The 26,261-nt window shown below is 60.2% G+C and overlaps 1 protein-coding gene across 1 annotated transcript; it reads left to right on the plus strand.

Annotated features, from left to right (window-relative positions):
• Positions 1 to 2,280: 2,280 nt before the first annotated feature.
• AHNAK (AHNAK nucleoprotein) lies at positions 2,281 to 25,810 on the plus strand. The gene is made up of 5 exons (XM_071420978.1): positions 2,281 to 2,409; positions 5,691 to 5,783; positions 6,288 to 6,438; positions 7,084 to 7,310; positions 8,121 to 25,810. Exons 3-5 carry the CDS (start codon positions 6,288 to 6,290, stop codon positions 23,967 to 23,969), a joined length of 16,227 nt encoding a protein of 5,408 aa, XP_071277079.1. The 5' UTR covers positions 2,281 to 2,409; positions 5,691 to 5,783; the 3' UTR covers positions 23,970 to 25,810.
• Positions 25,811 to 26,261: the final 451 nt, after the last annotated feature.

Raw genomic sequence — 26,261 nt, forward strand, 5'->3', positions numbered from 1 at the left:
CGGGATCGGCTCCAAAACGGGCCCGGGAGCGGCCCCAAAACGGGCCCGGGATCGGCCCCAAAACAGCCCCAAAACGGGCCCGGGAGCGGCCCCAAAACAGCCCCGGAGCGGACCCGGGAGCGGCCCCAAAACGGGCCCGGGAGCGGCCCCAAAAGAGCCCCAAAACAGCCCCGGAACGGCCCCAGGACTGCCCCGGGAGCGGCCCCAAAACGGGCCCGGGATCGGCTCCGGGTCGGACTCAGATCGGTCCCGGGATCAGCCCCGGAACGGCCCCAGAAGAGCCCCGGGAACGATCCCAGAACCGCCCGGGAACAGCCCCGGAACCGCCCTGGAATTGCCCCAAAACGGGCCCGGGTCAGCCCCAGAACGGCCCCAAACGGGCCCGGATCGGCCCCAGAACCGCCCGGGAATGGACCCGAAACAGCCGCGGGATCAGCGCCGGATCAGCCCCAAAACTGCTCCGGATCAGCCCCAGAATGGCCCCGGAACGGCCCCAAAACGGGCCCGGAATGAGCCCAAAATGGGCCCGGGAATGGTCCCAGAACCGCCCCAGAACCGCCCGGGATCGGCCCCGATCCCACCCAGGAACGGCCCCAAAACGGCCCCAAAATGGTCCCGGCACCACCTTGGGAACGGCCCGGGATCGGTCCCAGCAGGAGCAGCCCCAAAATTGGCCCAAAACATCCCAAAATTGGCCCAAAATTGTCCCAAAATGGGCCCCGGTCCCACCGGGAACGGCCTCGGAACCTCAGGTGGGGAAAGAGATCAGGAAGGGGAATTTGGGAAATTTTGGGAAATTTGGGGAGAATTTAAAGGGAATCTGGGGAAATTCAGGAGAATTTGGAGGAATTTGGGGGAAATTCAGGAGAATTTGGAGGAATTTGGGGGAAATTGGGAGAAATTTTCAAGAGTGGGAAAAGTTGGGGATTTTGGGAAGATTTTGGCTCCCAGTACGGACTGGGCCAAACTGGGGTCCCGACACCCCCAGTGCCCCCCGGTGTCCCCAGTTCTGGGGGTTTGGGGCTCACCTGGGGGGAGTTGGGGTTACCTGGGGGGGGGGCGGGGCTTGGGACTCACCTGGGGGGGGGAGGGGGGGGTGTCCGGGATTGTCCAATGGAGCCTGGACCGGAACCGGGACCGGAACCGGGACTGGAACCGGGATCAGAACCAGGACTGGATCAGGTTTAGGAGTGGGACTGGATCGGGACCGGAACCGGAACTGGACCAGGGCTGGGATCAGAACCGGGACCGGAACCGGAACTGGACCAGGGCTGGGATTAAAACTGGGACCGGATCGGGATCAGAACCGGGACCGGGATCGTCACCAGGACCGGGACTGGGTCAGAACTGACCCAGGATCGGAGTCAGAACCAGCCCTGGGGAGGGTCCGGGCTCAGAACTGGGACAGGATTGGGACCAAGACCAGGATTGGACCGGGCCCAGAACCGAGCCCAGAACAATCCCGGACCGGGCCCAGGACCGGGCCCAGAACCAGGCCCAGAACAGCCCCGGTCCAGAACCCGGCCCAGAAGCAGGCCCAGAACCGGGCCCAGAACAGCCCCGGTCCAGAAGCAGGCCCAGAACCGGGCCCAGAACAACCCCGGACCGGGCCCAGAACCGGGCCCAGAACCAGGCCCAGAACCGGGCCCAGAACAACCCCGGACCGGGCCCAGAACCGGGCCCAGAACAGCCCCGGTCCAGAACCAGAACTGGGCCCAGAACCCGGACTAGACCAGGACTGAACTGCGACCAGAACCGGGATTAGACCGGGGCTGGAACTGGGACCAGAACCGACCCAGACCGGGACCAGAAGCGGGACCAGACCAGGCCCGGAATCGCTCCGATCCGGCACCAGACCCGGGACTAGAGCAGGCCCAGAACTGGGACTAGACCGGGACCAGAACTGGGACCAGAACCGGGACCAGAACCGCCCCGTACCGGGACCAGAACCGGGCCCAGAATCGGACTCGTCTCGGGACCAGAACTGGGCCCAGAACCGGACCCAGACCGGGCCCAGAACCGGGCCCAGAGCCGCCCTGTCCCGGTCCCAGTCCCGGACCGGGCCCGTCCCGAGCCCAGAACCGCCCCGTCCCAGCCCCAGAGCCGGTCCCGGTGCCGGTCCCGCCCCGCCGCCGTTCCCATTCCCGGTCCCGGGCGCGCCGCGGCCGCTCCCGCTCCGCTGCCGCTCGCTCGGGGCTGTCCCGGGCCGCTCCCTGTCCCGGGGCCGGGCCGGGCCGGGCCCTCCCCGGGGGCGGGGGAGGCTCCGCCGCCCTACAAGAGCCGGGAGCCGCCCGGGCGCGGCCACTCCGCACGGACCGAGCCGCCGGGGCCGCTCCGGTACCGGCACCGGCACCGCCACACCCGGCACCGGCCATGGCCCGGCCCGGCCGCTGAGCCCGCAGCGCGCAGGTACCGGGAGGGCAGCGGGACCGCACCGGGACCGCACCGGGGCGGGCGGCGGCTGCGGGAGGGGGTCCCGGGACGGTCCCGGGACGGTCCCGGTGGTCCCGGGAGTTGCCGGGGAAGTGTCCGGGGCAGTCCCGGGGGGCTCCGGGAGCCCCGGGAGGGCGGGGAGGGGTCCCGGCGGTCCCGGGACGGGCCCGGGAGGTTCTGGGAGTGCCGCGAGTTGGTCCCGGTGGTGCCGAGAGTGACCCGGGGGTGTCCCGGGGGGTCCCGGTGCTCCCGGGGGGTTCCGGTGCTCCCGGGGGCGTCCCGAGCTGCGGGGGGGGTCCCGTGAGGGTCCCGGGGGGTTCCGGTACCGCCGTGGGTTCGGGGGCGGGGGGGGGGGGGGTTCGTTGGTCCCGGGGGGGCTCCGGGAGCGCCGCGAACGCCGGGGGAGGGGGGGGGGGGAACCCCCGCGTGTCCCGTGACGGCTCCGGGGGGTCCCGGGGGGGTCCCGGGGGGGTCCCGGGGGTCCCGGGCGCGCTCAGGGCGTGGCCCCCCCCCCATTCCCCCCCCCCCCCTCCGGCCGCGCCCGGGGAGTCCCCGGTGGGGGCGGGGCCGCGGTTTCCCCCCCCCTCCCCCCCCCTCAGGGCCCCGCCCGCACCGGGGGGACCCCAGGGGGGGCTCCCGGAGCGGATTCTGGGGCGGGGGGGGATCCCCGGGATCCCGCGAGGGCGCGGCCGCGCGTGGGCGCCCGGTTAATGAGGGTTCGGTAATTAACGCTCATCAGCGCCGCTCGCAGCGCGGGGGCGGCGCTTTTTGGGGGGGGGGCGGCGATTTTGGGGTTCCCAGAGCCCCCCAAGGAAAGGAGATTTGGGGAGGGGGATGCGGGGATTTTGGGGCGGGGATTTGGGGATTTGGGGCGGGGGATTCGGGGATTCGGGGATTTTGGGGAGGGGGATTCGGGGGTTTGGGGGTTTGGGGCGGGAGATTTGGGGATTCGGGGATTTGGGGCGGGGGTTTGGGGATTTGGGGGTTTGGGGAGGGGGGATCCCCCCTCTCCCCCCCCCGCGGTCGCTGCGGTTTTTGGGGCGCGGCCGCTCCGGGCGCCACTTCCCCCTCTGCCCCCCCCCCCCCCACCCCCCCGGATTTGGGGACTCCCCCGCCCCACCCCGACCCCGCCCCCCCCGGGGACCCCCAGATTCCGCCCCCCCCCCCCGCGCGCCCCCTCCCCGGAGCCTCTCGGGGCTTTCGGGGCCGCCGCGGGGCGGGGGCCGGGGCGGGGCCGGGGACACCCCCGGACGGGGCCGGCGCCGCCGCGCGTGGCCGCGGGCAGCGGCCGGGCCGGACCCGGTGGAACCGGTCCGGGACCCTCCCGGAGCCGCGCGGTGCCCGCCGCCCGCGGGACTCTCGCTCCAGCCGGTCCGACCGGTACCGACCGCGGCCCCGCCCGCGCCGCCTCCTCCTCCTCCTCCTCATGGTCCTGGGGGTTCTTTCCCAGCTTTTCCCCCTGTTTTCCCCAATTTTCCCCTCATTTTCTCCTCATTTTCCCCATTTTTTTCCCATTTTTTTCCCATTTTCCCCTGTATTTTTTTCCATTTTTTCCCCATTTTCCACCATTTTTCCCACTTTTTCCCAACTTTTTCCACATTTCCCCCCCATTTTCCTCCCATTTTTTCCCCATTTTTCCCTCCATTTTTTTCCCATTTATTTTCCCATTTTCCCCCCCATTTTTCCCAATTATTTTTCCATTTTTCTCCCATTTTCCCCCCATTTTTCCCCATTTATTTTCCAATTTTTACCCCCATTTTTCCCCCCATTTCCCCCCCCCCCCATTTTTCCCCCCATTTTTTCCCATTCCCCCCTGTTTTTTGGGGACTTTTTCCGGGATTTGCCGCTTCCTGCGGGGGTCCCCGGGACCCCCCAAATTTGGGGATTCCCCCTCCCCTCCCAAAATCTGGTTCTGGCCCCGGGCGGGGAGGAAAAAAATGGGAAAAATGGGGAAAAAATTGGGAAAAAAAGGGAAAAACTGGGGGAAAACTGGGGAAATAAATGGGAAAAAAGGGAAAAAATGGGAAAACTGGGGGGAAAAAGGGGAAAAATGGGGACGTGGGGGAGGGGATTGGGGACCCCCCTTTGGTGACAGCGGGGGCGGCGCCGGGGGGGCCCCGAAACCCCAAAACAGCCCCGGGGGCGGGGGGGGGGTCCCGGAGCCCCTGGGGAGCCCCGGGTGACCCCGGGGGGGGGGGGGGAGGGGCGGGGGGGTGACACCGGTGACAGCCCCTCCCCCCCCGCCCCTCCCCCCCCGTCCCTCTGCGGCTTTTTGGGTGCGGGGGGGGGAAGGGGGGGGACACTAAAAATACCCCGGGGGGGGGAGGGGGGGGGCGCACGTGGTTTGCACCCCAAAAATAGCGCGGGGGGGGGCGGGGGGGGCGCTCCGAGCTGGGTCCCCAAGGGGGGGGGGGAGGGGATCGTGTGACCCCCGCGAGGAAAAATGGGGGAAAATGTGGAAAAAGCGGTGAAAAAGCGGTGAAAAAGCGGTGAAAAATGCGGATTTCGGCCCCTTCCTGGCGCGGGTGCCGCTCCCAGCGCTCGGGGCCGCTCTGAGTCACCCCCGGGTCCGTCCCCCCCCCCGCTCTGAGTCACCAACCCGTTTGGCCAACGCCGAGCGGGGCCTGCGGAGCCTTTCCAGAACCTTCCGGGCCCGAGGCGGCCCCGCCGGGACACCCGGGGGGACGGGGGGGGGGGGCGGGGGGGGGGGACACCGGCAGCGCGCGACCCCCCCCGGGTGTCACCGCCCCCCCCCCCCCCCCAGGTGTCACCGCCCCCCCCCTCCCGCGTCCCCCTCCTCGTTTTTTTTTTTTTTTTTTAATTGGGGGGGGGGTTTGTACAAAAAACAAAAATCCCCGGAATTGTCTAAAAACGGAGAAATTCCCTCAGAATTTCGGGCGGTGGGGGGGGGGGCGGGGTCAGTTGACAGGTGACGAGGGAGGGGGAGGGGCCGCAGGGGACAGGTGACCCCCCCCTCCCCCCCCCCCCCCCCACGCTGCCCCGCCCTTCCCGACCGGAATTGCCGCGAATCCCAAAAATCCGCGGGCTCCACGCTGGCCCTGGGGACATCGGGGGGGGGCCCAAAGGGTCCCCAAAGTGTCCCCAAAGTGTCCCCAAAATGTCCCGGGGGGTGTCCCCGTGTCCTGGGCGTGTCCTGGGCGTGTCCTGGGCGTGTCCCCGCTGTCCCCCCCGTGTCCCCACCGTGTCCCCCCCGATGTCCCCCCCGTGTCCCCACCGTGTCCCCGCTGTCCCCCCAGGCCGGGAGGCGTCACCGGAGCCGCCGCGAGGTTCCCGAGCGAGGCCCGAGGATTCCAGGGGCGGATCCGGGACCGGCACCGGGGCCTGCCAAGGTCAGCGGGGCCGCCCGGGCCCTCCTGGGACCCCAGACCCACCCTGACCCCACCCCCAGCCCCACCCTGACCCCAGGCCCGTGTCCACCCCCAGACTCAGTGTCCAGCCCCACAGCCGTGTCCATTCCCTCCTGCAGACCCCAGACCCGTGTCCATCCCCAGCCTCAGACCTGTGTCCATCCCCTCCTGCAGACCCCACAGCCACTGCCCTGACCCCACACCCGGTGTCCAGACCCACCCTGACCCCTGACCCCATGTCCAGCCCACACCCGCTGTCCAGCCCTGCCCTGACCCCACACCCAGTGTCCAGTCCCTGACCCGGTGTCCGGCCCCACTGACCCCCAGCCATGCCCAGCCCCGTGTCCATCCCCGTGTCCATGCCCGTGTCCATCCCTGTGTCCATCCCTGTGTCCATCCCTGCTGCCCCCTGACCCCCTGTCCAGCCCCACCCTGCCCCCTGCCCCCTGCCCCCTGCCCCCTGACCCCGGCGCTGTCCCGGCGCAGATGGAGCCCGAGGAGACGCGGGAGCTGCTCCTGCCCAGCTGGACGGGCAGCGGCTCCCACGGCATCACCATCGCCCAGACCGACGACGGCGTCTTCGTGCGCCGCGTGCAGCAGAACTCGCCGGCCGCGCGCATGGGCGTGGTGCAGGAAGGTGGGCGGGGCGCAGGAAGGTGGGCGGGGCGCACCTGGGGGCTCTGGGCACACCTGGGGGCTCCGGGCACACCTGGGCTGGCCTGGGGGCACCTCAGGAGCTTCTGTCTCAGTCCCTGTGGGTGCTGACCCCTGGTTCAAGCGTTTCGGGTCCAAATCTTGAGGGTTTGGGGGTTAAAATTGGAGTTTTGGGGGTTTGGGGCATCTCAGGAGCTTCTGCCTCCTCTGGCGACCCCACGGTCGCCCGGTTGGGGACAGGGCCCCCTTCCCTCAGAGTTTTGGGGTTCAAAATGGGATTTTTGGGGTTGTTTGGTCCATTTTGGTGGCGCTCAGGAGCTTCTGCCTCCGCGCCCATGGGCGATGACCCCGGGGTCGCTCGGGTGGGCACAGGGGGGTCCCTGCCCATGTCCCTGTCCCTTGTCCCCAGGGTCCCTGGGGTGGCCATGGAGGTGTCCCCAGCCCCTGTCCCCTGTCCCCAGGGTCCCTGGGGTGGCCATGGAGGTGTCCCCAGCCCCTTTCCCCTGTCCCTGTGGGTCACTGGGGTGGCCGTGGGGGTGTCCCCAGCCCCTGTCCCCTGTCCCCAGGGTCCCTGTGGGTCACTGGGGTGTCCCCAGCCCCTGACCCGCTGTCCCCTCGGTGTCCCCAGGGGATCAGATCGTCGGCGCCACCGTTTACTTTGACAAGCTGCAGTCGGGGGAGGCGGCGCAGCTGCTGCAGAGCCTGGGCCAGCACACGCTGGGGCTGCGGCTGCAGCGGCGCGGGGACCGTTCGCCCACGGCCGGACACGGCTGCGGCCACGGCTGCGGCCAGCCCGGACACGGCCACGGCTGCGGCCAGCTGGACTTGGTGCCCGGCAGCCCCGAGGTGGTGCTGGTGAGTGAGGAGGAGGAGGAGGGCGAGGAAGGAGGAGAATGGGGATGAGGGTGAGGATGATGAGGATGAGGATGAGGATGAGGATGGGGATTAGGACAAGGACAGAGATGAGGATGATGATGGGGATGGTGCTGGGGATGAGGATGATGATGATGATGATGATGATGGGCGCGGGCAGGCAGCCGTGTCCCTCTCTCACCATCTCCATGCCCCGCAGAGCAGTGACGATGAGGATGGGGATGATGGGGATGAGGATGGGGATTAGGACAAGGACAGAGATGGGGATGATGATGATGATGATGATGATGAGGATGATGAAGGGCGCGGGCAGGCAGCAGTATCCCTCTCTCACCATCTCCGTGCCCCGCAGAGCAGTGACGATGAGGATGGGAATGGGGATTAGGACAAGGACAGGGATGGGGATGAGGATGATGATGGGGATGAGGATGATGAGGATGATGATGATGATGAGGATGATGATGAGCACATGGAGGCAGCCATGTCCCTCTCTCACCATCTCCATGCCCCGCAGAGCGGTGATGATGAGGATGGGAATGGGGATTAGGACAAGGACAGGGATGTGGATGGGGATGATGATGGGGATGAGGATGATGAGGATGATGAAGGGCACGGCAGGCAGCCATGTCTCTCTCTCACCATCTCCGTGCCCCGCAGAGCGGCGATGATGAGGATGGGAATGGGGATTAGGACAAGGACAGGGATGTGGATGGGGATGATGATGATGATGAGGATGATGATGGGCGCATGGAGGCAGCCATGTCCCTCTCTCACCATCTCGGTGCCCCGCAGAGCGGCGATGATGAGGAGTACCGGCGCATCTACACCACCAAGATCAAACCGCGGCTCAGGAGCGAGGAGGGCCCCGAGGCCGAGGGGACGCAGAGCAGAACCATCACGGTCACCCGCAGGGTCACCGCCTACACCGTGGACGTCTCCGGCCGCGACGGCGACCTCGCCCTCGCCGACGTCCGAGCGGGGCCGGGCCACCCGCCCGGGACGCCCGAGGGGCTTCACCTGAGCCAAATTCCCGCTGGAGAAACTGGAAAATCCCTGCCGGGCTGGAAGGGCCCCGGGGCCTCGCCGGCGTCGCCGCGGGTGGAGGCCAACGGACAGTTTGGGGAGCTGGACGGGTCCCTGCCCGTGGCCGGAGGGGCTCCGTGTCCCCACGGGGAGCTCAGCGGCTCCTCCCCAGTGGACGTGGGGAAAGTCAAGATCCCGACGCTAAAAATCCCCAAATTCGGGTTCCAGGCTGGCGGCGAAGCTCCGGCCCCGCAGGTGGACGTCACCGCCCCGGTGCCACAGGTGGACGTGGCGGTCAAAGGTGCCACCAAGGTCCCCTGCCCTCCACCGGACGTAGAGGTTCCAGCCACGGATGGCGCCAAGGGGAAAATCAAAATCCCGCACTTGACCTTCCCCAAATTCACCGCCCAGGGCGACGGCGGCGCCGCCGTGGATGTCCCCAAGGGCGTGGCCGTCCCCAAGGGCGTGGCCGTCCCCGAGGGTGTGGCCGTGCCCGAGGTGGCCCTGGAAGGAGAATGGAAAGGCCCCACCTTCAAGAAGGTGGAAACGCCCCAAATTTCGCTGTCGGACGTGAACCTGAACCTGAGGGGCCCCAGAGGGGAAGGGGACCCCAAAGGCCTCGGCCCCAAGGGGCTCCAGGTGGAGCTGAAGGGTCCCCAGGTGGACGTGGCCGGGCCTGGGGGCGGCCTGAAGGGCGTGGAGGTGGACGTGAAGGGGCTGAAGGGAGGCGTGGACGCGTCCGTGCCCACCCTGGGGGGCGAAGTGAGGGGGCCACAGCTGGACCTGAAAGGGCCCCAAATTGGGGTGGGGGTGCCCGAGATGAGCATCAAGAGCCCCCAGGTGTCCGTGCCCGACGCCGACCTGAGCCTCAAAGGGCCCGGAGTGAAGGGAGCTCTGGATGTTTGTGCCCCAAAACTGGAAGGGGAACTGAAGAGCCCCGGGCTGGACATCAAAGGGCCCAGAGTGGAGGTGGGGAGCCCAGAAATGGAGATCCAGGGGCCCGAGGGGAAACTGAGGTTCCCCAAGCTGAAAATGCCCAAATTTGGGGTGAAGGGAGAGAGCCCCAGCGCCGAGGTGACCCTTCCCAAAGGGGGGGTGGACGTCTCCTGCCCCAAGGTGGACGTCAGCGCCCCGAGCGTGGACATCAAAGGCCCCAAGGTGGACGTTGAGGCGCCCGAAGTGGACGTGCACGGCCCCGAGGGGAAATTCAAGATGCCCAAATTCAAAATGCCCAAATTTGGGATGCCCGGGGTGAAAGCAGAAGGTCCCGAGCTGGACGTGAACCTCCCAAAGGGCGGCGTGGAGGTGTCCGGCCCCAAGGTGGACGTTGAGGCGCCGAGTTTGGACATCCAGGCCCCCAAAATCTCCGTGCCGGACGTTGGGGTGACCCTGAACGGTGCCAAGGCCAGCGGCGACCTGGACGTGTCCGTGCCGGGTTTGAAGGGCCCCGAGCTGGACATCAAAGGCCCCAAAGTCGAGGTTGAAGCGCCAAATTTGGACGTTCAAGGCCCCGAGGGCAAACTGAGGTTCCCCAAGATGAAAATGCCCAAATTTGGGGTGAAGGGAGAGAGCCCCGAGCTCGAGGTGACCCTTCCCAAAGGGGACGTGGACGTTTCGGGCCCCGGCGTCGCCGTTGAGGTCCCCGGCGTGGACCTGAAGGGCCCCAAGGTGAAGGTGCCCGAGGTGGGCGTCAAAACCCCCCAGATCTCCATGCCCGACATCGACCTGAGCCTCAAAGGGCCCAAAGTCAAGGCAGATTTGGACGTTTCCACCCCAAAACTGGAAGGGGAGCTGAAGACCACCGGGCTGGAGGTCAAAGGGCCCAAAGTCGAGGTTGAAGCGCCAAATTTGGACGTCCAAGGCCCCGAGGGCAAACTGAAGTTCCCCAAGATGAAAATGCCCAAATTTGGGGTGAAGGGAGAGAGCCCCGAGCTCGAGGTGACGCTCCCCAAGGGGGAGGTGGACATCAGTGCCCCCAAAGTGGACATTTCTGCCCCCAAAGTGGACATTTCTGCCCCCAAGGTGGACATCAACGCCCCCAAAGTGGACATTTCGGCCCCCAAAGTGGACATCAGCGCCCCCAGCGTGGACGTGGAAGGGCCGGAGGTGAAAGGGAAAGGCCTCAAGTTCAAAATGCCCGAACTCAACGTTCAGACCCCCAAACTCTCCATGCCCGATGTGGATCTGGGCTTGAAGGCCCCGAAAATCAAAGGGGACCTCGGAATTTCTGGGCTGAAGGGCCCGAAGATCGACGTGAAAGGCCCCAAAGTGGACGTGGAAAGTGCCAGAATCGACGTGCAAGGTCCCAAGGTGGATGTGGAAGGTCCCAAGGTGGATGTGGAAGGTCCCAAGGTGGATGTGGACGTGCCTGAGGTGGACGTGGAGTGTCCAGAAGGGAAGATGAAAGGCCCCAAATTCAAGATGCCCAAACTCAACATCAAATCCCCCAAAATCTCGATGCCGGACGTGGATTTGAACCTGAAGGGACACAAAGTGAAGGGAGAGGTGGACGTGTCCCTCCCCAAGGTCGAAGGTGACCTCAAGGGGCCAAAGGTGGACGTGGAGGTCCCGGGCGTGCACCTGGAGGGTCCAGAGGCCAAACTGAAAATGCCCAAAATGAAATTGCCTCATTTCAACGTGTCCGGCCCCAAAATGGAGGGGCCCGAGGTGGACGTGACCCTGCCCAAAGGAGAGGTGGACGTCTCGGGGCCGGAGGTGGACATTGAGGGTCCAGAGGTGGACGTTGGAGGAGTGGAAGGGAAATGGAAAGGTCCCAAATTCCGGATGCCCAAACTCAACATCAAATCCCCCAAAATCTCGATGCCGGACGTGGATTTGAACCTGAAGGGACCCAAAGTGAAGGGAGACGTGGACGTGTCCCTCCCCAAGGTGGAGGGGGAGTTGAAAGCTCCAGAAGTGGACGTCAAAGGCCCCAAGGTGGACGTGGAGGTGCCCGGCGTGGATTTGGAGGGGCCGGAGGGGAAGATCAAAGGGCCCAAGTTCAAGATGCCCGAGATGCACATCAAGACCCAGAAGATCTCCATGCCCGACGTGGACATCAACCTCAAGGGCCCCAAGGTCAAGGGCGACGTGGACGTGTCCCTGCCAAAGCTGGAGGGTGACCTGAAGGGGCCTGAACTGGACATCAAGGGCCCCAAAGTGGACATTGATGTGCCAGATGTGGACATTCACGGGCCTGAGGGGAAATTCAAGATGCCCAAATTCAAAATGCCCAAATTTGGGATGAAGGGAGAAGGCCCCGAGGTGGATGTGAACCTCCCAAAAGGAGACCTGGATGTGTCCGGCCCCAAGGTGGACATTGAAGGGCCAGAGGTGGACATTGACCTCCCCGAGGGGAAGGTGAAAGGCCCCAAGTTCAAGATGCCCGAGATGCATTTTAAGACCCCCAAGATCTCCATGCCCGACATTGATTTGAATCTAAAGGGTCCAAAACTGAAGGGCGATGTCGATGTCTCTGTACCAAAGCTCGAGGGTGACCTGAAGGGCCCCGAGATTGACCTGAAGGGCCCCAAAGTGGACATTGAGGCACCCGACGTGGACATTCACGGGCCTGAGGGGAAATTCAAGATGCCCAAGTTCAAAATGCCCAAATTTGGGATGAAGGGAGAAGGCCCCGAGGTGGACGTGAGCCTGCCAAAAGGAGACCTGGATGTGTCCGGCCCCAAGGTGGACATTGAAGGGCCAGAGGTGGACGTGGAGCTGCCAGAGGGGAAGGTGAAGGGTCCGAAATTCAAGATGCCCGAGATGCACATCAAGGCCCCCAAGATCTCCATGCCCGACGTTGATTTCAACCTGAAGGGCCCCAAAATCAAGGGTGACATCGACGTCTCTGCTCCAAAGTTGGAGGGTGACCTGGAGGGGCCTGAACTGGACATCAAGGGCCCCAAAGTGGACATTGAAGCCCCTGATGTGGACATTCACGGGCCTGAGGGGAAATTCAAGATGCCCAAATTCAAAATGCCGAAATTTGGGATGCCCGGGGTCAAGGCAGAAGGCCCCGAGGTGGACGTGAACCTCCCGACAGGAAACCTGGATGTGTCCGGCCCCAAGGTGGACATTGAAGGGCCAGAGGTGGACATTGAGGGGCCAGAGGGGAAGGTGAAGGGTCCGAAATTCAAAATGCCCGAGATGAACATCAAAGCCCCCAAGATCTCCATGCCTGACATTGACTTCAACCTCAAGGGCCCCAAGGTCAAGGGTGACATCGACGTCTCTGCTCCAAAGCTCGAGGGTGACCTGAAAGCCCCAGACATCGACATCAAAGGCCCCAAAGTGGACATTGAGGCTCCTGACGTGGACATTCACGGTCCAGAAGGAAAATTCAAGATGCCCAAATTCAAAATGCCCAAATTTGGGTTGAAGGGAGAAGGCCCCGAGGTGGACGTGAGCCTCCCAAAAGGAGACCTGGATGTGTCCGGCCCCAAGGTGGACGTTGAGATGCTGAGTGTGGACATTGAGGGGCCAGAGGGGAAGGTGAAGGGCCCCAAGTTCAAGATGCCTGAGATGAACATCAAGGCCCCCAAAATCTCCATGCCCGACATTGATCTCAACCTGAAGGGGCCCAAAGTCAAGGGAGGTGTTGATGTCTCTGTCCCCAAGCTCGAGGGTGACCTGAAGGGGCCTGAACTGGACATCAAGGGCCCCAAAGTGGACATTGAGGCTCCTGATGTGGACATTCATGGTCCAGAAGGAAAATTCAAGATGCCCAAGTTCAAAATGCCCAAATTTGGGATGCCCGGGGTCAAGGCAGAAGGTCCCGAAGTGGACGTGAACCTCCCAAAAGGAAACCTGGATGTGTCCAGCCCCAAGGTGGACATTGAAGGGCCAGATGTGGACATTGACCTCCCAGAGGGGAAGATCAAAGGCCCCAAGTTCAAGATGCCCGAGATGAACATCAAGGCCCCCAAGATCTCCATGCCCGACATTGATCTCAACCTCAAAGGCCCCAAAGTGAAGGGGGGCGTGGATGTCTCCGTCCCCAAATTGGAGGGCGACCTGAAAGCTCCGGATGTGAACATTAAAGGTCCCAAGTTGGATGTGGACGTTCCTGAGGTGGACGTTGAAGGTCCCGAGGGGAAGTGGAAGGGCCCCAAGCTCAAGATGCCCGAGATGAACATCAAGGCGCCGAAATTTTCTCTGCCTGATGTCGACCTGAACCTGAAAGGTCCCAAAGTGAAGGGAGACGTGGGCGTGTCAGCCCCAAAAATAGAAGGTGACGTGAAAGTGCCGGATCTGGAGTTGAAAGGACCCAAAGTGGACGTGGATGTCCCCGATGTGGAGCTGGAGTGCCCCGAGGGGAAGATCAAAGGGCCCAAGTTCAAGATGCCCGAGATGCACATCAAGGCCCCCAAGATCTCCATGCCCGACTTTGATCTCAACCTGAAGGGCCCCAAAGTGAAGGGAGACGTGGATGTGTCCGTCCCAAAAATTGAGGGAGATTTGAAGGCCCCAGACGTCGACATCAAAGGCCCCAAGGTCAATGTGGAGCTCCCCGACGTGGAGCTGGAGTGCCCTGAGGGGAAACTGAAGGGCCCCAAGTTCAAGATGCCCGAAATGCACTTCAAAACCCCCAAAATCTCCATGCCCGACATCGACCTCAACCTGAAGGGCCCCAAACTCAAGGGGGATTTGGACATTTCTGCTCCGAAACTGGAAGGTGACCTGAAGGGCCCAGACGTGGACATGAAAGGGCCCAAGGTGGACATCGAAGCCCCTGATGTGGACATTGACCTCCCCGAGGGGAAGGTGAAGGGCCCCAAGTTCAAGATGCCCGAGATGCACTTCAAGGCCCCCAAGATCTCCATGCCCGACTTCGATCTGAACCTGAAGGGCCCCAAGGTCAAGGGTGACGTCGATGTGACCGTGCCGAAGCTTGAGGGGGACCTGAAAGGGCCGGAGGTGTCGCTGAAAGGTCCCAAAGTGGACGTGGATGTCCCCGATGTGGAGCTGGAGTGCCCCGAGGGGAAGATCAAAGGGCCCAAGTTCAAGATGCCCGAGATGCACATCAAGGCCCCCAAGATCTCCATGCCCGACTTTGATCTCAACCTGAAGGGCCCCAAACTGAAGGGAGACATGGATGTTTCTGCTCCCAAGCTGGAAGGGGACCTGAAGGGGCCTGAGCTGGACATCAAAGGCCCCAAAGTCGATGTCAACCTCCCCGACGTTGACCTGGAGTGTCCTGAGGCGAAGCTGAAGGGCCCCAAGTTCAAGATGCCCGAGATGCACATCAAGGCCCCCAAGATCTCCATGCCCGACATCGACCTCAACCTGAAGGGCCCCAAATTAAAGGGGGACGTCGATGTCTCTGTTCCAAAGCTTGAGGGTGACCTGAAAGCCCCAGACATCGACATCAAAGGCCCCAAAGTCAACGTGGACCTCCCCGATGTGGAGCTGGAGTGTCCCGAGGGGAAGATCAAAGGCCCCAAGTTCAAGATGCCCGAGATGCACATCAAGGCCCCCAAGATCTCCATGCCTGACGTCGATTTCAACCTGAAGGGCCCCAAAATCAAGGGTGACATCGACGTTTCTGCTCCAAAGCTGGAGGGTGACCTGAAGGGGCCTGAACTGGACATCAAAGGCCCCAAAGTGGACATTGAAGCCCCTGACGTGGACATTCACGGGCCTGAGGGGAAATTCAAGATGCCCAAGTTCAAAATGCCCAAATTTGGGTTGAAGGGAGAAGGCCCCGAGGTGGACGTGAACCTCCCAAAAGGAGACCTGGATGTGTCCGGCCCCAAGGTGGACATTGAGGGGCCAGAGGTGGACATTGACCTCCCAGAGGGGAAGGTGAAGGGCCCCAAGTTCAAGATGCCCGAGATGCATTTTAAGACGCCCAAGATCTCCATGCCCGACATCGACCTCAACCTGAAAGGCCCCAAATTGAAGGGGGACATCGATGTTTCTGCTCCAAAGCTGGAAGGAGACCTGAAGGGCCCTGAAGTTGACATAAAGGGCCCCAAAGTCAACGTGGACCTCCCTGATGTTGATTTGGAAGGGCCAGAGGGGAAGATCAAAGGGCCCAAGTTCAAGATGCCCGAGATGCACATCAAGGCCCCCAAGTTCTCCATGCCCGATGTTGATTTCAGCCTGAAGGGCCCCAAAGTCAAAGGTGACATCGACGTCTCTGTCCCCAAGCTGGAAGGGGACCTAAAAGGCCCCGAAATCGACATCAAGGGCCCCAAAGTGGACGTTGATGTGCCAGATGTGGACATTCACGGCCCAGAAGGAAAAATAAAATTCCCCAAATTCAAAATGCCCAAATTTGGGATGCCTGGGGTCAAGGCAGAAGGTCCCGAGGTGGACGTGAACCTCCCAAAAGGAAACCTGGATGTGTCCGGCCCCAAGGTGGACATTGAAGGGCCAGAGGTGGACATTGACCTCCCAGAGGGGAAGATCAAAGGGCCCAAGTTCAAGATGCCCGAGATGCACATCAAGGCCCCCAAGATCTCCATGCCCGACGTTGACTTCAACCTGAAAGGCCCCAAAGTGAAGGGGGACGTTGATGTTTCTGTTCCCAAACTCGAGGGTGACCTGAAAGCCCCAGACATCGACATCAAGGGCCCCAAAGTCGATGTTGATCTCCCCAACGTTGAGTTGGAGGGGCCCGAGGGGAAGATCAAAGGCCCCAAGTTCAAGATGCCCGAGATGCACATCAAGGCCCCCAAAATCTCCATGCCCGACGTTGATTTCAGCCTGAAGGGCCCCAAAATCAAGGGTGACATCGACGTCTCTGCTCCAAAGCTGGAGGGTGACCTGAAGGGGCCTGAACTGGATATCAAAGGCCCCAAAGTGGACATCGAGGCACCCGACGTGGACATTCATGGCCCAGAAGGGAAAATAAAATTCCCCAAGTTCAAAATGCCCAAATTTGGGATGCCTGGGGTCAAGGCAGAAGGTCCCGAGGTGGACGTGAGCCTCCCGACAGGAAACCTGGATGTGTCCGGCCCCAAGGTGGACATTGAAGGGCCAGATGTGGACATTGAGGGGCCAGAGGGGAAGATCAAAGGCCCCAAGTTCAAGATGCCCGAGATGCACATCAAGGCCCCCAAGATCTCCATGCCCGACATCGATCTGAACCTGAAGGGCCCCAAAGTGAAGGGGGATGTCGATGTCTCTGCTCCAAAGCTCGAGGGTGACCTGAAAGCCCCAGACATCGACATCAAGGGCCCCAAAGTCGATGTTGATCTCCCTGACGTTGAGTTGGAAGGGCCCGAGGGGAAGATCAAAGGCCCCAAGTTCAAGATGCCCGAGATGCACATCAAGGCCCCCAAGATCTCCATGCCCGACGTTGATTTCAGCCTGAAAGGCCCCAAAATCAAAGGTGACATCGACGTTTCTGCTCCAAAGCTGGAGGGTGACCTGAAGGGGCCTGAACTGGACATCAAAGGCCCCAAAGTGGACATCGAGGCACCCGACGTGGACATTCACGGCCCAGAAGGGAAAATCAAAATGCCCAAGTTCAAGATGCCCAAATTCGGCTTTTCTGGGCCCAAAGTGGAAGGCCCTGAGGTGGACATGAACCTCCCCGAGGCCGAGGTCAGCATTTCGGGTCCAAAAGTCGATGTTTCTGTCCCCGAGCTGGACGTGGAAGGCCCCGAAGGGAAACTGAAGGGCCCCAAGCTGAAGATGCCGGAGCTGCAGTTCAACGTCCCCAAGATCTCCATGCCCGACATCGACCTCAACCTGAAGGGCCCCAAACTGAAGGGCGACCTCGACGCTTCTCTGCCCAGCGTGGAGGGCGAGCTCAAGGGCCCCAAAGTGGACATCAAGGGGCCGGAGCTTGAGCTGGAGGGGCCGAAGGTGGACCTGGAAGGAAAAGCTAAAAAATCCAGGTTTAAACTCCCCAAGTTTGGCTTTTCTGGCCCAAAAGTTCAAAGCCCCGAGGTGGATGTGAAGGTTAAGAAGCCTGAGGTGGAACTGTCCGGGCCGAAAGTCGAGGTCCAGGCTCCGGATTTGGACGTGCAGGGAAAATCCAAGGGCTCCAAATTCAAAATGCCTTTTCTGAACATTTCTTCACCCAAAGTGTCAATGCCGGACGTGGAGCTGAACCTGAAGGGGCACAAGATGAAGGGGGAGTTTGACGTGTCCACCCCCAAACTGGAGGGGGAGCTGAAGGGGCCTGAGGTGGACATCAAGGGCCCCAAGGTCAACATCGAGGCCCCCGACGTGGATGTTCACGGCCCGGAGGGGAAAATCAAAATGCCCAAGTTCAAAATGCCCAAATTTGGTGTTCCTGGGTTTAAAGGGGAGGGGCCAGAGGTGGACGTGAACCTGCCCACAGGAGACCTGGACATGTCCGGGCCTAAAGTGGAAATTGAAGGTCCGGAGGTGGACATTGAGGGGCCAGAGGGGAAGATCAAAGGCCCCAAGTTCAAGATGCCCGAGATGAACATCAGGGCCCCCAAAATCTCCATGCCCGACATCGACCTCAACCTGAAGGGCCCCAAAGTCAAGGGGGACGTGGACGTGTCCCTGTCCCAGGTGGAGCTGAAGGGACCCAAGGTGGACGTGGAAGTTCCCGAAATCGATGTCGAGGGTCCGAAAGGGAAAATCAAAGGCCCCAAATTCAAAATGCCCGAGATGAACATCAAAGCTCCCAACCTGTCCATGCCCGACCTGGACCTCAACCTGAAAGGTCCCAAGGTCAAAGGGGGGGTGGACGTCGATCTGTCCGCACCTAAAATCGAAGGGGACCTGAACTTGCCGGACGTCGACATCAAAGGCCCCAAGGTGGACATTGAAGGGCCAGAGGTGGACATTGAGGGGCCAGAGGGGAAGATCAAAGGCCCCAAGTTCAAGATGCCCGAGATGCACATCAAGGCCCCCAAGATCTCCATGCCTGATGTTGATTTTAACCTGAAGGGCCCCAAAATCAAGGGTGACATCGACATTTCTGCTCCAAAGCTGGAGGGTGACCTGAAGGGGCCTGAACTGGACATCAAGGGCCCCAAAGTGGACATTGAGGCTCCTGACGTGGACATTCACGGGCCTGAGGGGAAATTCAAGATGCCCAAATTCAAAATGCCCAAATTTGGGATGAAGGGAGAAGGCCCCGAGGTGGACGTGAACCTCCCAAAAGGAGACCTGGATGTGTCCGGCCCCAAGGTGGACATTGAAGGGCCAGAGGTGGACATTGACCTCCCAGAGGGGAAGGTGAAGGGCCCCAAGTTCAAGATGCCTGAGATGCATTTTAAGACGCCCAAGATCTCCATGCCCGACATTGACCTGAACCTGAAGGGCCCCAAATTGAAGGGGGACGTCGATGTCTCGGTCCCCAAGCTGGAAGGTGACCTGAAGGGACCCGAAATTGACATCAAAGGCCCCAAAGTCGATGTTGATCTCCCCGACGTGGAGCTGGAAGGGCCCGAGGGGAAGATCAAAGGCCCCAAGTTCAAGATGCCCGAGATGCACATCAAGGCCCCCAAGATCTCCATGCCTGACTTTGATCTCAACCTGAAGGGCCCCAAAGTGAAGGGAGATGTGGACGTGTCACTGCCAAGCGTGGAAGGAGACCTCAAAGGGCCAAAGGTGGATGTGAAAGGCCCTGAATTCGATGTTTCTGCCCCAGATGTTCAAATTGAGGGCCCTGAAGGGAAAATCAAAGGCCCCAAGTTCAAGATGCCCGAGATGCACATCAAGGCCCCCAAGATCTCCATGCCTGACTTTGATCTCAACCTGAAGGGCCCCAAAGTGAAGGGAGACGTTGATGTCTCTGTCCCCAAAGTGGAAGGGGACCTGAAAGCCCCAGACATCGACATCAAAGGCCCCAAAGTCGATGTTGATCTCCCCGACGTGGAGCTGGAAGGGCCCGAGGGGAAGATCAAAGGGCCCAAGTTCAAGATGCCCGAGATGCACATCAAGGCCCCCAAAATCTCCATGCCTGACGTCGATTTCAACCTGAAGGGCCCCAAAATCAAGGGCGACGTGGACGTGTCCCTGCCAAAGCTGGAGGGTGACCTGAAGGGGCCTGAACTGGACATCAAAGGCCCCAAAGTGGACATTGAGGCACCCGACGTGGACATTCACGGGCCTGAGGGGAAATTCAAGATGCCCAAATTCAAAATGCCCAAATTTGGGTTGAAGGGAGAAGGCCCCGAGGTGGACGTGAGCCTGCCAAAAGGAGACCTGGATGTGTCCGGCCCCAAGGTGGACGTTGAAATGCCGAGTGTGGACATTGAGGGGCCAGAGGGGAAGGTGAAGGGCCCCAAGTTCAAGATGCCCGAGATGCACATCAAGGCCCCCAAAATCTCCATGCCCGACATCGACCTCAATCTGAAAGGCCCCAAACTGAAGGGCGATGTCGATGTTTCCCTTCCCAAAGTTGAAGGAGACCTGAAAGCCCCAGACATCGACATCAAAGGCCCCAAAGTCAATGTGGACCTCCCTGACGTGGAGCTGGAAGGGCCCGAGGGGAAGATCAAAGGCCCCAAGTTCAAGATGCCCGAGATGTACATCAAGGCCCCCAAAATCTCCATGCCCGACGTTGATTTCAACCTGAAGGGCCCCAAAATCAAGGGTGACATCGACGTCTCTGCTCCAAAATTAGAGGGTGACTTGAAAGGCCCCGAAATTGAAATCAAGGGCCCCAAAGTGGACGTTGATGTGCCAGATGTGGACATTCACGGCCCAGAAGGGAAAATCAAAATGCCCAAGTTCAAAATGCCCAAATTTGGCTTTTCTGGTCCGAAAGTGGAAGGTCCCGAGGTGGACGTGAACCTCCCGACAGGAAACCTGGATGTGTCCGGCCCCAAGGTGGACATTGAAGGTCCAGAGGTGGACATTGACCTCCCAGAGGGGAAGATCAAAGGCCCCAAGTTCAAGATGCCCGAGATGCACATCAAGGCCCCCAAGATCTCCATGCCTGACATTGACCTGAACCTGAAGGGCCCCAAGGTCAAGGGGGACGTGGACGTGTCCCTGCCCAGCGTGGAGGCAGAGCTGAAAGGGCCCGAGGTCAACGTCACTGGCCCCGAGGTGGCCATGGAGAGCCCCGAGGGCAAATTCAAACTGCCCAAGTTCAAGATGCCCAAATTCTCCATGCCTGGGTTCAAAGGGGACGGGGTGGACGCTGACCTGAGCCTCCCCAAGGGTGACGTGGCCATTTCAGGCCCCAGCGTGGACCTGGAGGCTCCTGAGCTGAGCGTGGACGGGAAAGTCAAAGGTCCCAAATTTTCCATGCCCGAGATGCACATCAAGGCCCCCAAGATCTCCATGCCCGATGTTGACTTCAACCTCAAAGGCCCCAAAGTGAAGGGGGACATCGATGTTTCTGTTCCCAAACTCGAGGGTGACCTGAAAGCCCCAGACATCGACATCAAAGGCCCCAAAGTCGATGTTGATCTCCCCGACGTGGAGCTGGAAGGGCCTGAGGGGAAGATCAAAGGCCCCAAGTTCAAGATGCCCGAGATGCACATCAAGGCCCCCAAAATCTCCATGCCCGACGTTGATTTCAACCTGAAGGGCCCCAAAATCAAGGGTGACCTCGACGTCTCTGCTCCAAAGCTGGAGGGTGACCTGAAGGGGCCTGAACTGGACATCAAGGGCCCCAAAGTGGACATTGAGGCACCCGACGTGGACATTCACGGGCCTGAGGGGAAATTCAAGATGCCCAAATTCAAAATGCCCAAATTTGGGATGAAGGGAGAAGGCCCCGAGGTGGACGTGAACCTCCCAAAAGGAGACCTGGATGTGTCCGGCCCCAAGGTGGACGTTGAGATGCCGAGTGTGGACATTGAGGGCCCCGAGGGGAAGGTGAAAGGCCCCAAGTTCAAGATGCCCGAGATGCACATCAAGGCCCCCAAGATCTCCATGCCCGACGTTGATTTCAACCTGAAAGGCCCCAAAATCAAGGGTGACATCGACGTCTCTGCCCCCAAGCTGGAGGGGAACCTGCAGTGCCCGGATGTCGACCTCAAGGGCCCCAGAGTGGACATTCAGGCCCCAGACGTGACCCTGGAAGGGCCCAAGGTGAAGATGCCCGAGATGCACATCAAGACCCCCCAGATCTCCATGCCCGACATCGACCTCAGCCTGAAGGGGCTGAAGGTCAAAGGCGACGCTGACCTGCACGGCCCCAGGCTCGAGGGCGGCCTCAAGGGCCCCGAGGTCGACATCAAAGGCCCCAAAGTGGAGCTCGAGGGCCCAGCGGTCGACGTCGATGGTCTGGAGGGGAAGGTGAAGCTGCCCAAAATGAAAATGCCCAAATTTGGCTTGAAGGGCGAAGGTCCCGAGGTGGACGTGAACTTGCCAAAGGCCGAGGTGGATCTGTCTGGGCCCAAGGTTGATCTCAGCCTGCCAGAGGTCAACGTTGAAGGTCCGGAGGGCAAAGTGAAAGGCCCCAAACTGAAAATGCCCGAAATGCACGTGAACGTCCCCAAAATCTCCATGCCCGAGATAGACTTGAACCTGAAAGGCCACAAAACCAAGGGCGGATTTGACATTTCCACCCCAAAGGTGGAAGGTCACCTGAAAGGCCCCGAGGTCGACCTCAAAGGCCCAGAGTTTGGGGTCAAAGGCCCAGAATTTGGGGTCAAAGGCCCTGAAGTTGACGTTGAATGTCCGGACGTGAACGTCGAGGTTCCAGAAGCCAACATCAAAGCTCCCAAGTTCAAAAAGTCCAAATTCGGGTTTGGGATGAAGACCCCCAAGGCCGAGGTGGATTTACCTGAGGCCGAGCTGAACGTGGAGTCACCCGAGGCCCACCTGTCCGCCAAGGGCAAGAAGAGCAAGTTCAAGATGCCCAAAATCCACATGAGCGGCCCCAAAGTGAAGGGCAAGAAGGGGGCGTTCGAGGTCAGCGCGGCCGGGGCCGAGCTGGACGCGGAGCTCAGCGCCGCCGGCCCCGACGTGAAATCCCCCAAGGGCAAGAAACCCATGTTTGGGAAGATCTCCTTCCCGGACGTCGAATTTGACCTGAAATCGCACAAATTCCGCGGGGAGGCCTCGGCGGGGGCCCCGAAAGTTGAGGGCGATCTGGAGGTCAAGGGCGACCTCAACGTGGACGTGGAAGGCCCCGAGGTGAACCTGAAGAGCCCAAAACTGAAACTGCCCGGGGTCCAGGTGGGCGCGGGGGACGCGAAGGTCGGGGGGGAGCTGAAGGGAGCCCCCGGGATCGGCGTCGAGGTGAAAGGACCAAAAGTGAAAGGTGAATTCGGCGTGGGCGGGGCACAACTGGAAGGTCCCGAGGTCAACCTGGGATGGCCCAAGGGGGGCAAAACGGGTTTGGGGCTGGAAATGCCGGACGTGAGCTCGGAGGTGGACGTGAAGCTCAAAGGGCCCCAGATCTCCGGAGCTGAGCTGGAGGGGAACCTGAAAGGACCAAAATTAAAGGGAGATTTGGACATTTCGGGCTCCGTGGAAGGGCCTGGGGTGGGCCTGGACCTCGGCGGCCTCGGGGGGAAGGTGAAGCTGCCCACGGTGAAGACCCCGACCCTGGAGGTCCAGGGCGGCAGCCCCTGCTCTGTCCAGTCCCCGGGGGCCAGCCTGGACCTCCAGGGGCCCTCGCTGGACGTCTCTGGCCTGGATGTGGATGTCAACACGAAAGGACCAAAGTTGAAAGGAGAGGTTGGCGTCAAATCCCCCCAGGTGTCGGCGGACGACGCCGGCTTTGAGATTTTGGGGGGCACCATCAAGCTCCCGTCGCTGAAGCTGCCCCAGTTCAGCATCTCCAGCCCCGGAGGGGACGCGGGGCTCGCTCTGGAGGGGCCCCAGGTCAAGGGGGGGCTGGAGGGCCCCGAGGTGGAGCTGAAAGGGCCGAAATTCTCCTCGCCGGACGCTGAGCTGAGGCTGAAAGGACCAAACGTGGACGTGGCCGGTGATATCAAAGGGTCAAAGGTCAGCGTGGACGCCCCTCACGTCCACCTGGAGGCTCCGGCCATGGAAGTGTCCGGCTCGGGGCTGAACCTCAACGTGAAGGGGCCGAAGGTCAAAGGTGGGGTTGAGGCCACGCCGCCATCAGTCAGTGCCGCTTCCGGAACCTTCCACGCCTCCTGCCCCAAGCTGGGCGCCGAGGGCGGCCAGGTCAAGGTGTCCTTCCCCAAGCTCCGCATGCCCAAATTCGTCTTCTCGGAGCCCGAGCCCAAGGGCCGCGAGGTCGGCGTGGACGTCGAGTTCCCCGAGGCGGAGCCGGACGAGGCCGAGGCGCGGCTGAAGAGATCCAAGATCAAGATGCCCAAATTCAACTTCTCCAAGCAGAAAGGCCGGGCCGGCGGCGGTGGCGGCGCCCTGGGGTCCCCCGAGGCCGCGTCCGGGTCGGCGTCCGGCTCCAAGGCCAGCCTGGAGGGCGAGCTGGAGGCCGAGGCGCCCTCGGGCAAGGCCAAGTTCTCGCTGTTCCGTGGGAAGAAGTCGCGGCCGCGCTCGTCGTCCTTCAGCGAGGCCGAGCCCGAGGGCGCCCGGCAGCCCCGGGGCAAATTCGGGACCTTCGGGGGCATCGGCTCCAAGGGCAAGGGCAGCTACGAGGTGACCCCCGGCCACGAGGACGGCGCGAGGTCGCCCCAGGCCGCCCGGCTCTCGTCGTCGTCGTCGTCGTCCGAGGGCGGCGCCCGCGCCGGGATCCGGCTGCCCGAGCTGGAGCTGGCGGTGGCCAAACGCAAGGAGTGACCGCTGGGGTGGTCAGCGAGTGACCGCCGGGAGGTCAGGAGTGACCACTGCAGGAGCGACCACCTGGAGGCCATGAGTGACCGCCTGGAGGCCATGAGTGACCACCAGAGGCCATGAGTGACCACCTGGAGGCCGTGAGTGACCACCGGAGGCCATGAGTGACCACCTGGAGATCATGAGTGACCACCTGGGATGGCCACCAGGAGGTCATGAGTGACCACCAGAGGTCATGAATGGCCCTTGGGTGGTCATGAGTGACCCCTGGAGTGGTCAGCAGTGACCCCTGGAGTGGTCAGCAGTGACCCCGGGGGGGGGGTTGTACATAGCCCTGCCCCGAGGGACCCCCACGTGTACAGAGTGGGGGGGAGGGGCTGGGGGTCCCCCCCTCCCCCCGGATTTTGGGGTCCCTCCCCCCCCCCCGCCAAGAGCTTCTCACTTCTTCTCTCCCAATTTATCTTTTTTTTTTTTTTTTTTTGATATTTTTATTGGGGTTTATTTTTGTGTCCCCCGTTTTTTTCCTCCTCCTCCTCCTCCTCCCCAAAATATTTTCAGTGTTTGGTTCGTGGAAATGTGGAAATTAATTTTTTTTTCCCTTCCATTTTAACCTTTTTTTTTTCTTTTCTTTTTTCTTTTTTTTTTTTTTTTTTGCGGGGCTGGAGGTTCTGCTGGGTCGATGGATTTATTCAAAATTTGGGGGGTTTGTTTTGGTTTGTGAAAGAAATGAAACCAAAACTGTGGATTTTTTATTAAAAAAAAACCCTATCCAAAACCATATTAAAAACCAAAGCAAAAATATGGATTTACCTAAAAAAAGAAACCAAATAAAATGGAATTACTAAAAAAAAAACCAAAGTAAAAATGTGGATCCATTAAAAAAAAAATTGGAAAAATTAACATAAAAATCAGTTAAATAAAAGAATCAACAGAGGAAAAATTGGGTCTGTTAACAAAATAAACCAAAGAAATGGGGAACAATTAAAAAATAAAATTGATTTAGCCAAAGAAATAAACCAAATAATGTGGATTTATTGAGCAGAATAAACAAAAATAGTGGATTTATTACTAAAATAAACAAATATATGGATTTATAATTAGATAAACCAAAACCATGTATTCATTAATAAACCAAAATATGGATTTATTAATAAAATAAACAGCAAAAAAGGATTTATTAATAAAATAATCCAAAGAAAATGTATTTATTACATAAAATAAACCAAAAAATATGGATTTAACACATAAAATAAACCAAAACCATGGATTTATTACTAATATGAAGCAAAACCATGGGTTTGTTATTAAAAATAAACAGGAGAACGTGGGTTTATTATTAAAAATAAACCTAAACCGTGGATTTATTACTAGAAACAAACCAAATAAACCAACTGTGACCTCTGGGATGGATCAGTGTCCCCTGAGCTGGGAAATTCCATCCGTGGCACAAGACCCGGAGCTCGAATGACTCCAGCAGGGCGAAGCCAGCCCAGAGCCGCTCCCGAGGGTTATTTTTACTTTATTTTCATTTTATTTTCCTTTTTTTAAGCTGTTTTATCGCTGTTTTTGTTGTATTTGTTACATCCTTTGTACTATAATTTGATAAATTTCCGTCTCGTTTATCCCCAAAGTTTAAAAGGATCGTCCGGGGTAAAGTTTTGTTTGTGAGGAATTTTTTTTTGGGGGGGGGAAAATTTTAAATAAATTAAATTAAAAATAAAAATTAAAAAAAAAAAATAACCCTCAGAAAACGGAAGAAACCTTTTCCCTTTGCAGCACTTTAACGCCGATTAACGGGAGAAAATCCGGGGTGGAAAACGCAAATAAAATTTGTTTATTAACCGCGACTTTGGTGCACTTTGGGTCATTTTGGGCTCCAATTTGGGGATTTTTCGCTCCAATCGGATCCTCCCGCTGGATTTGGGGGTCCCAACCCCCCCCAACCCCGAAATTTGGGATCCTGTCCCCTCTCCCATCTCGAATTTCAGGTCCCCTCCCCCCACCATGGCTCCACCCCCTCCCAAATTTGGGATTTCCCCTCCCCCTATTGCCCCTCCCCCCCAGGCCCTTTCTGCCCCTCCCTCTCCCCAAAAATCCCCCCCACACTTTGGTTCTCCCGCCCGCGGGGGGCGCTGCTGCGCATTCCCCCACAAAATGGCGGACCGGAAGTCGGCCATGTTGCCCTGGTGCACGATGGGTGCTGTAGTCCCATAAACCACCATCACTTCCGGCCACGTCGTTCCGATGCACGATGGGAACTGAAGTTCAAATTTCGAGGCAGAACCGGAAGTGGCGTGG

The sequence above is a fragment of the Agelaius tricolor genome, unplaced genomic scaffold (assembly GCF_023055355.1).
Source record: "Agelaius tricolor isolate 1412-34295 unplaced genomic scaffold, bAgeTri1.0.p SCAF_180, whole genome shotgun sequence".
Classification (NCBI taxonomy): domain Eukaryota; kingdom Metazoa; phylum Chordata; class Aves; order Passeriformes; family Icteridae; genus Agelaius; species Agelaius tricolor.

Bases quoted from the DNA above. Each gene is read 5' to 3' on its own strand.
- AHNAK (XM_071420978.1), top strand. From the start codon at position 6,288: ATGGAGCCCGAGGAGACGCGGGAGCTGCTCCTGCCCAGCTGGACGGGC. The intron at 6,439-7,083 runs GTGGGCGGGGCG...CGGTGTCCCCAG, and splicing joins CATGGGCGTGGTGCAGGAAG to GGGATCAGATCGTCGGCGCC. The intron at 7,311-8,120 runs GTGAGTGAGGAG...GGTGCCCCGCAG, and splicing joins GCAGCCCCGAGGTGGTGCTG to AGCGGCGATGATGAGGAGTA.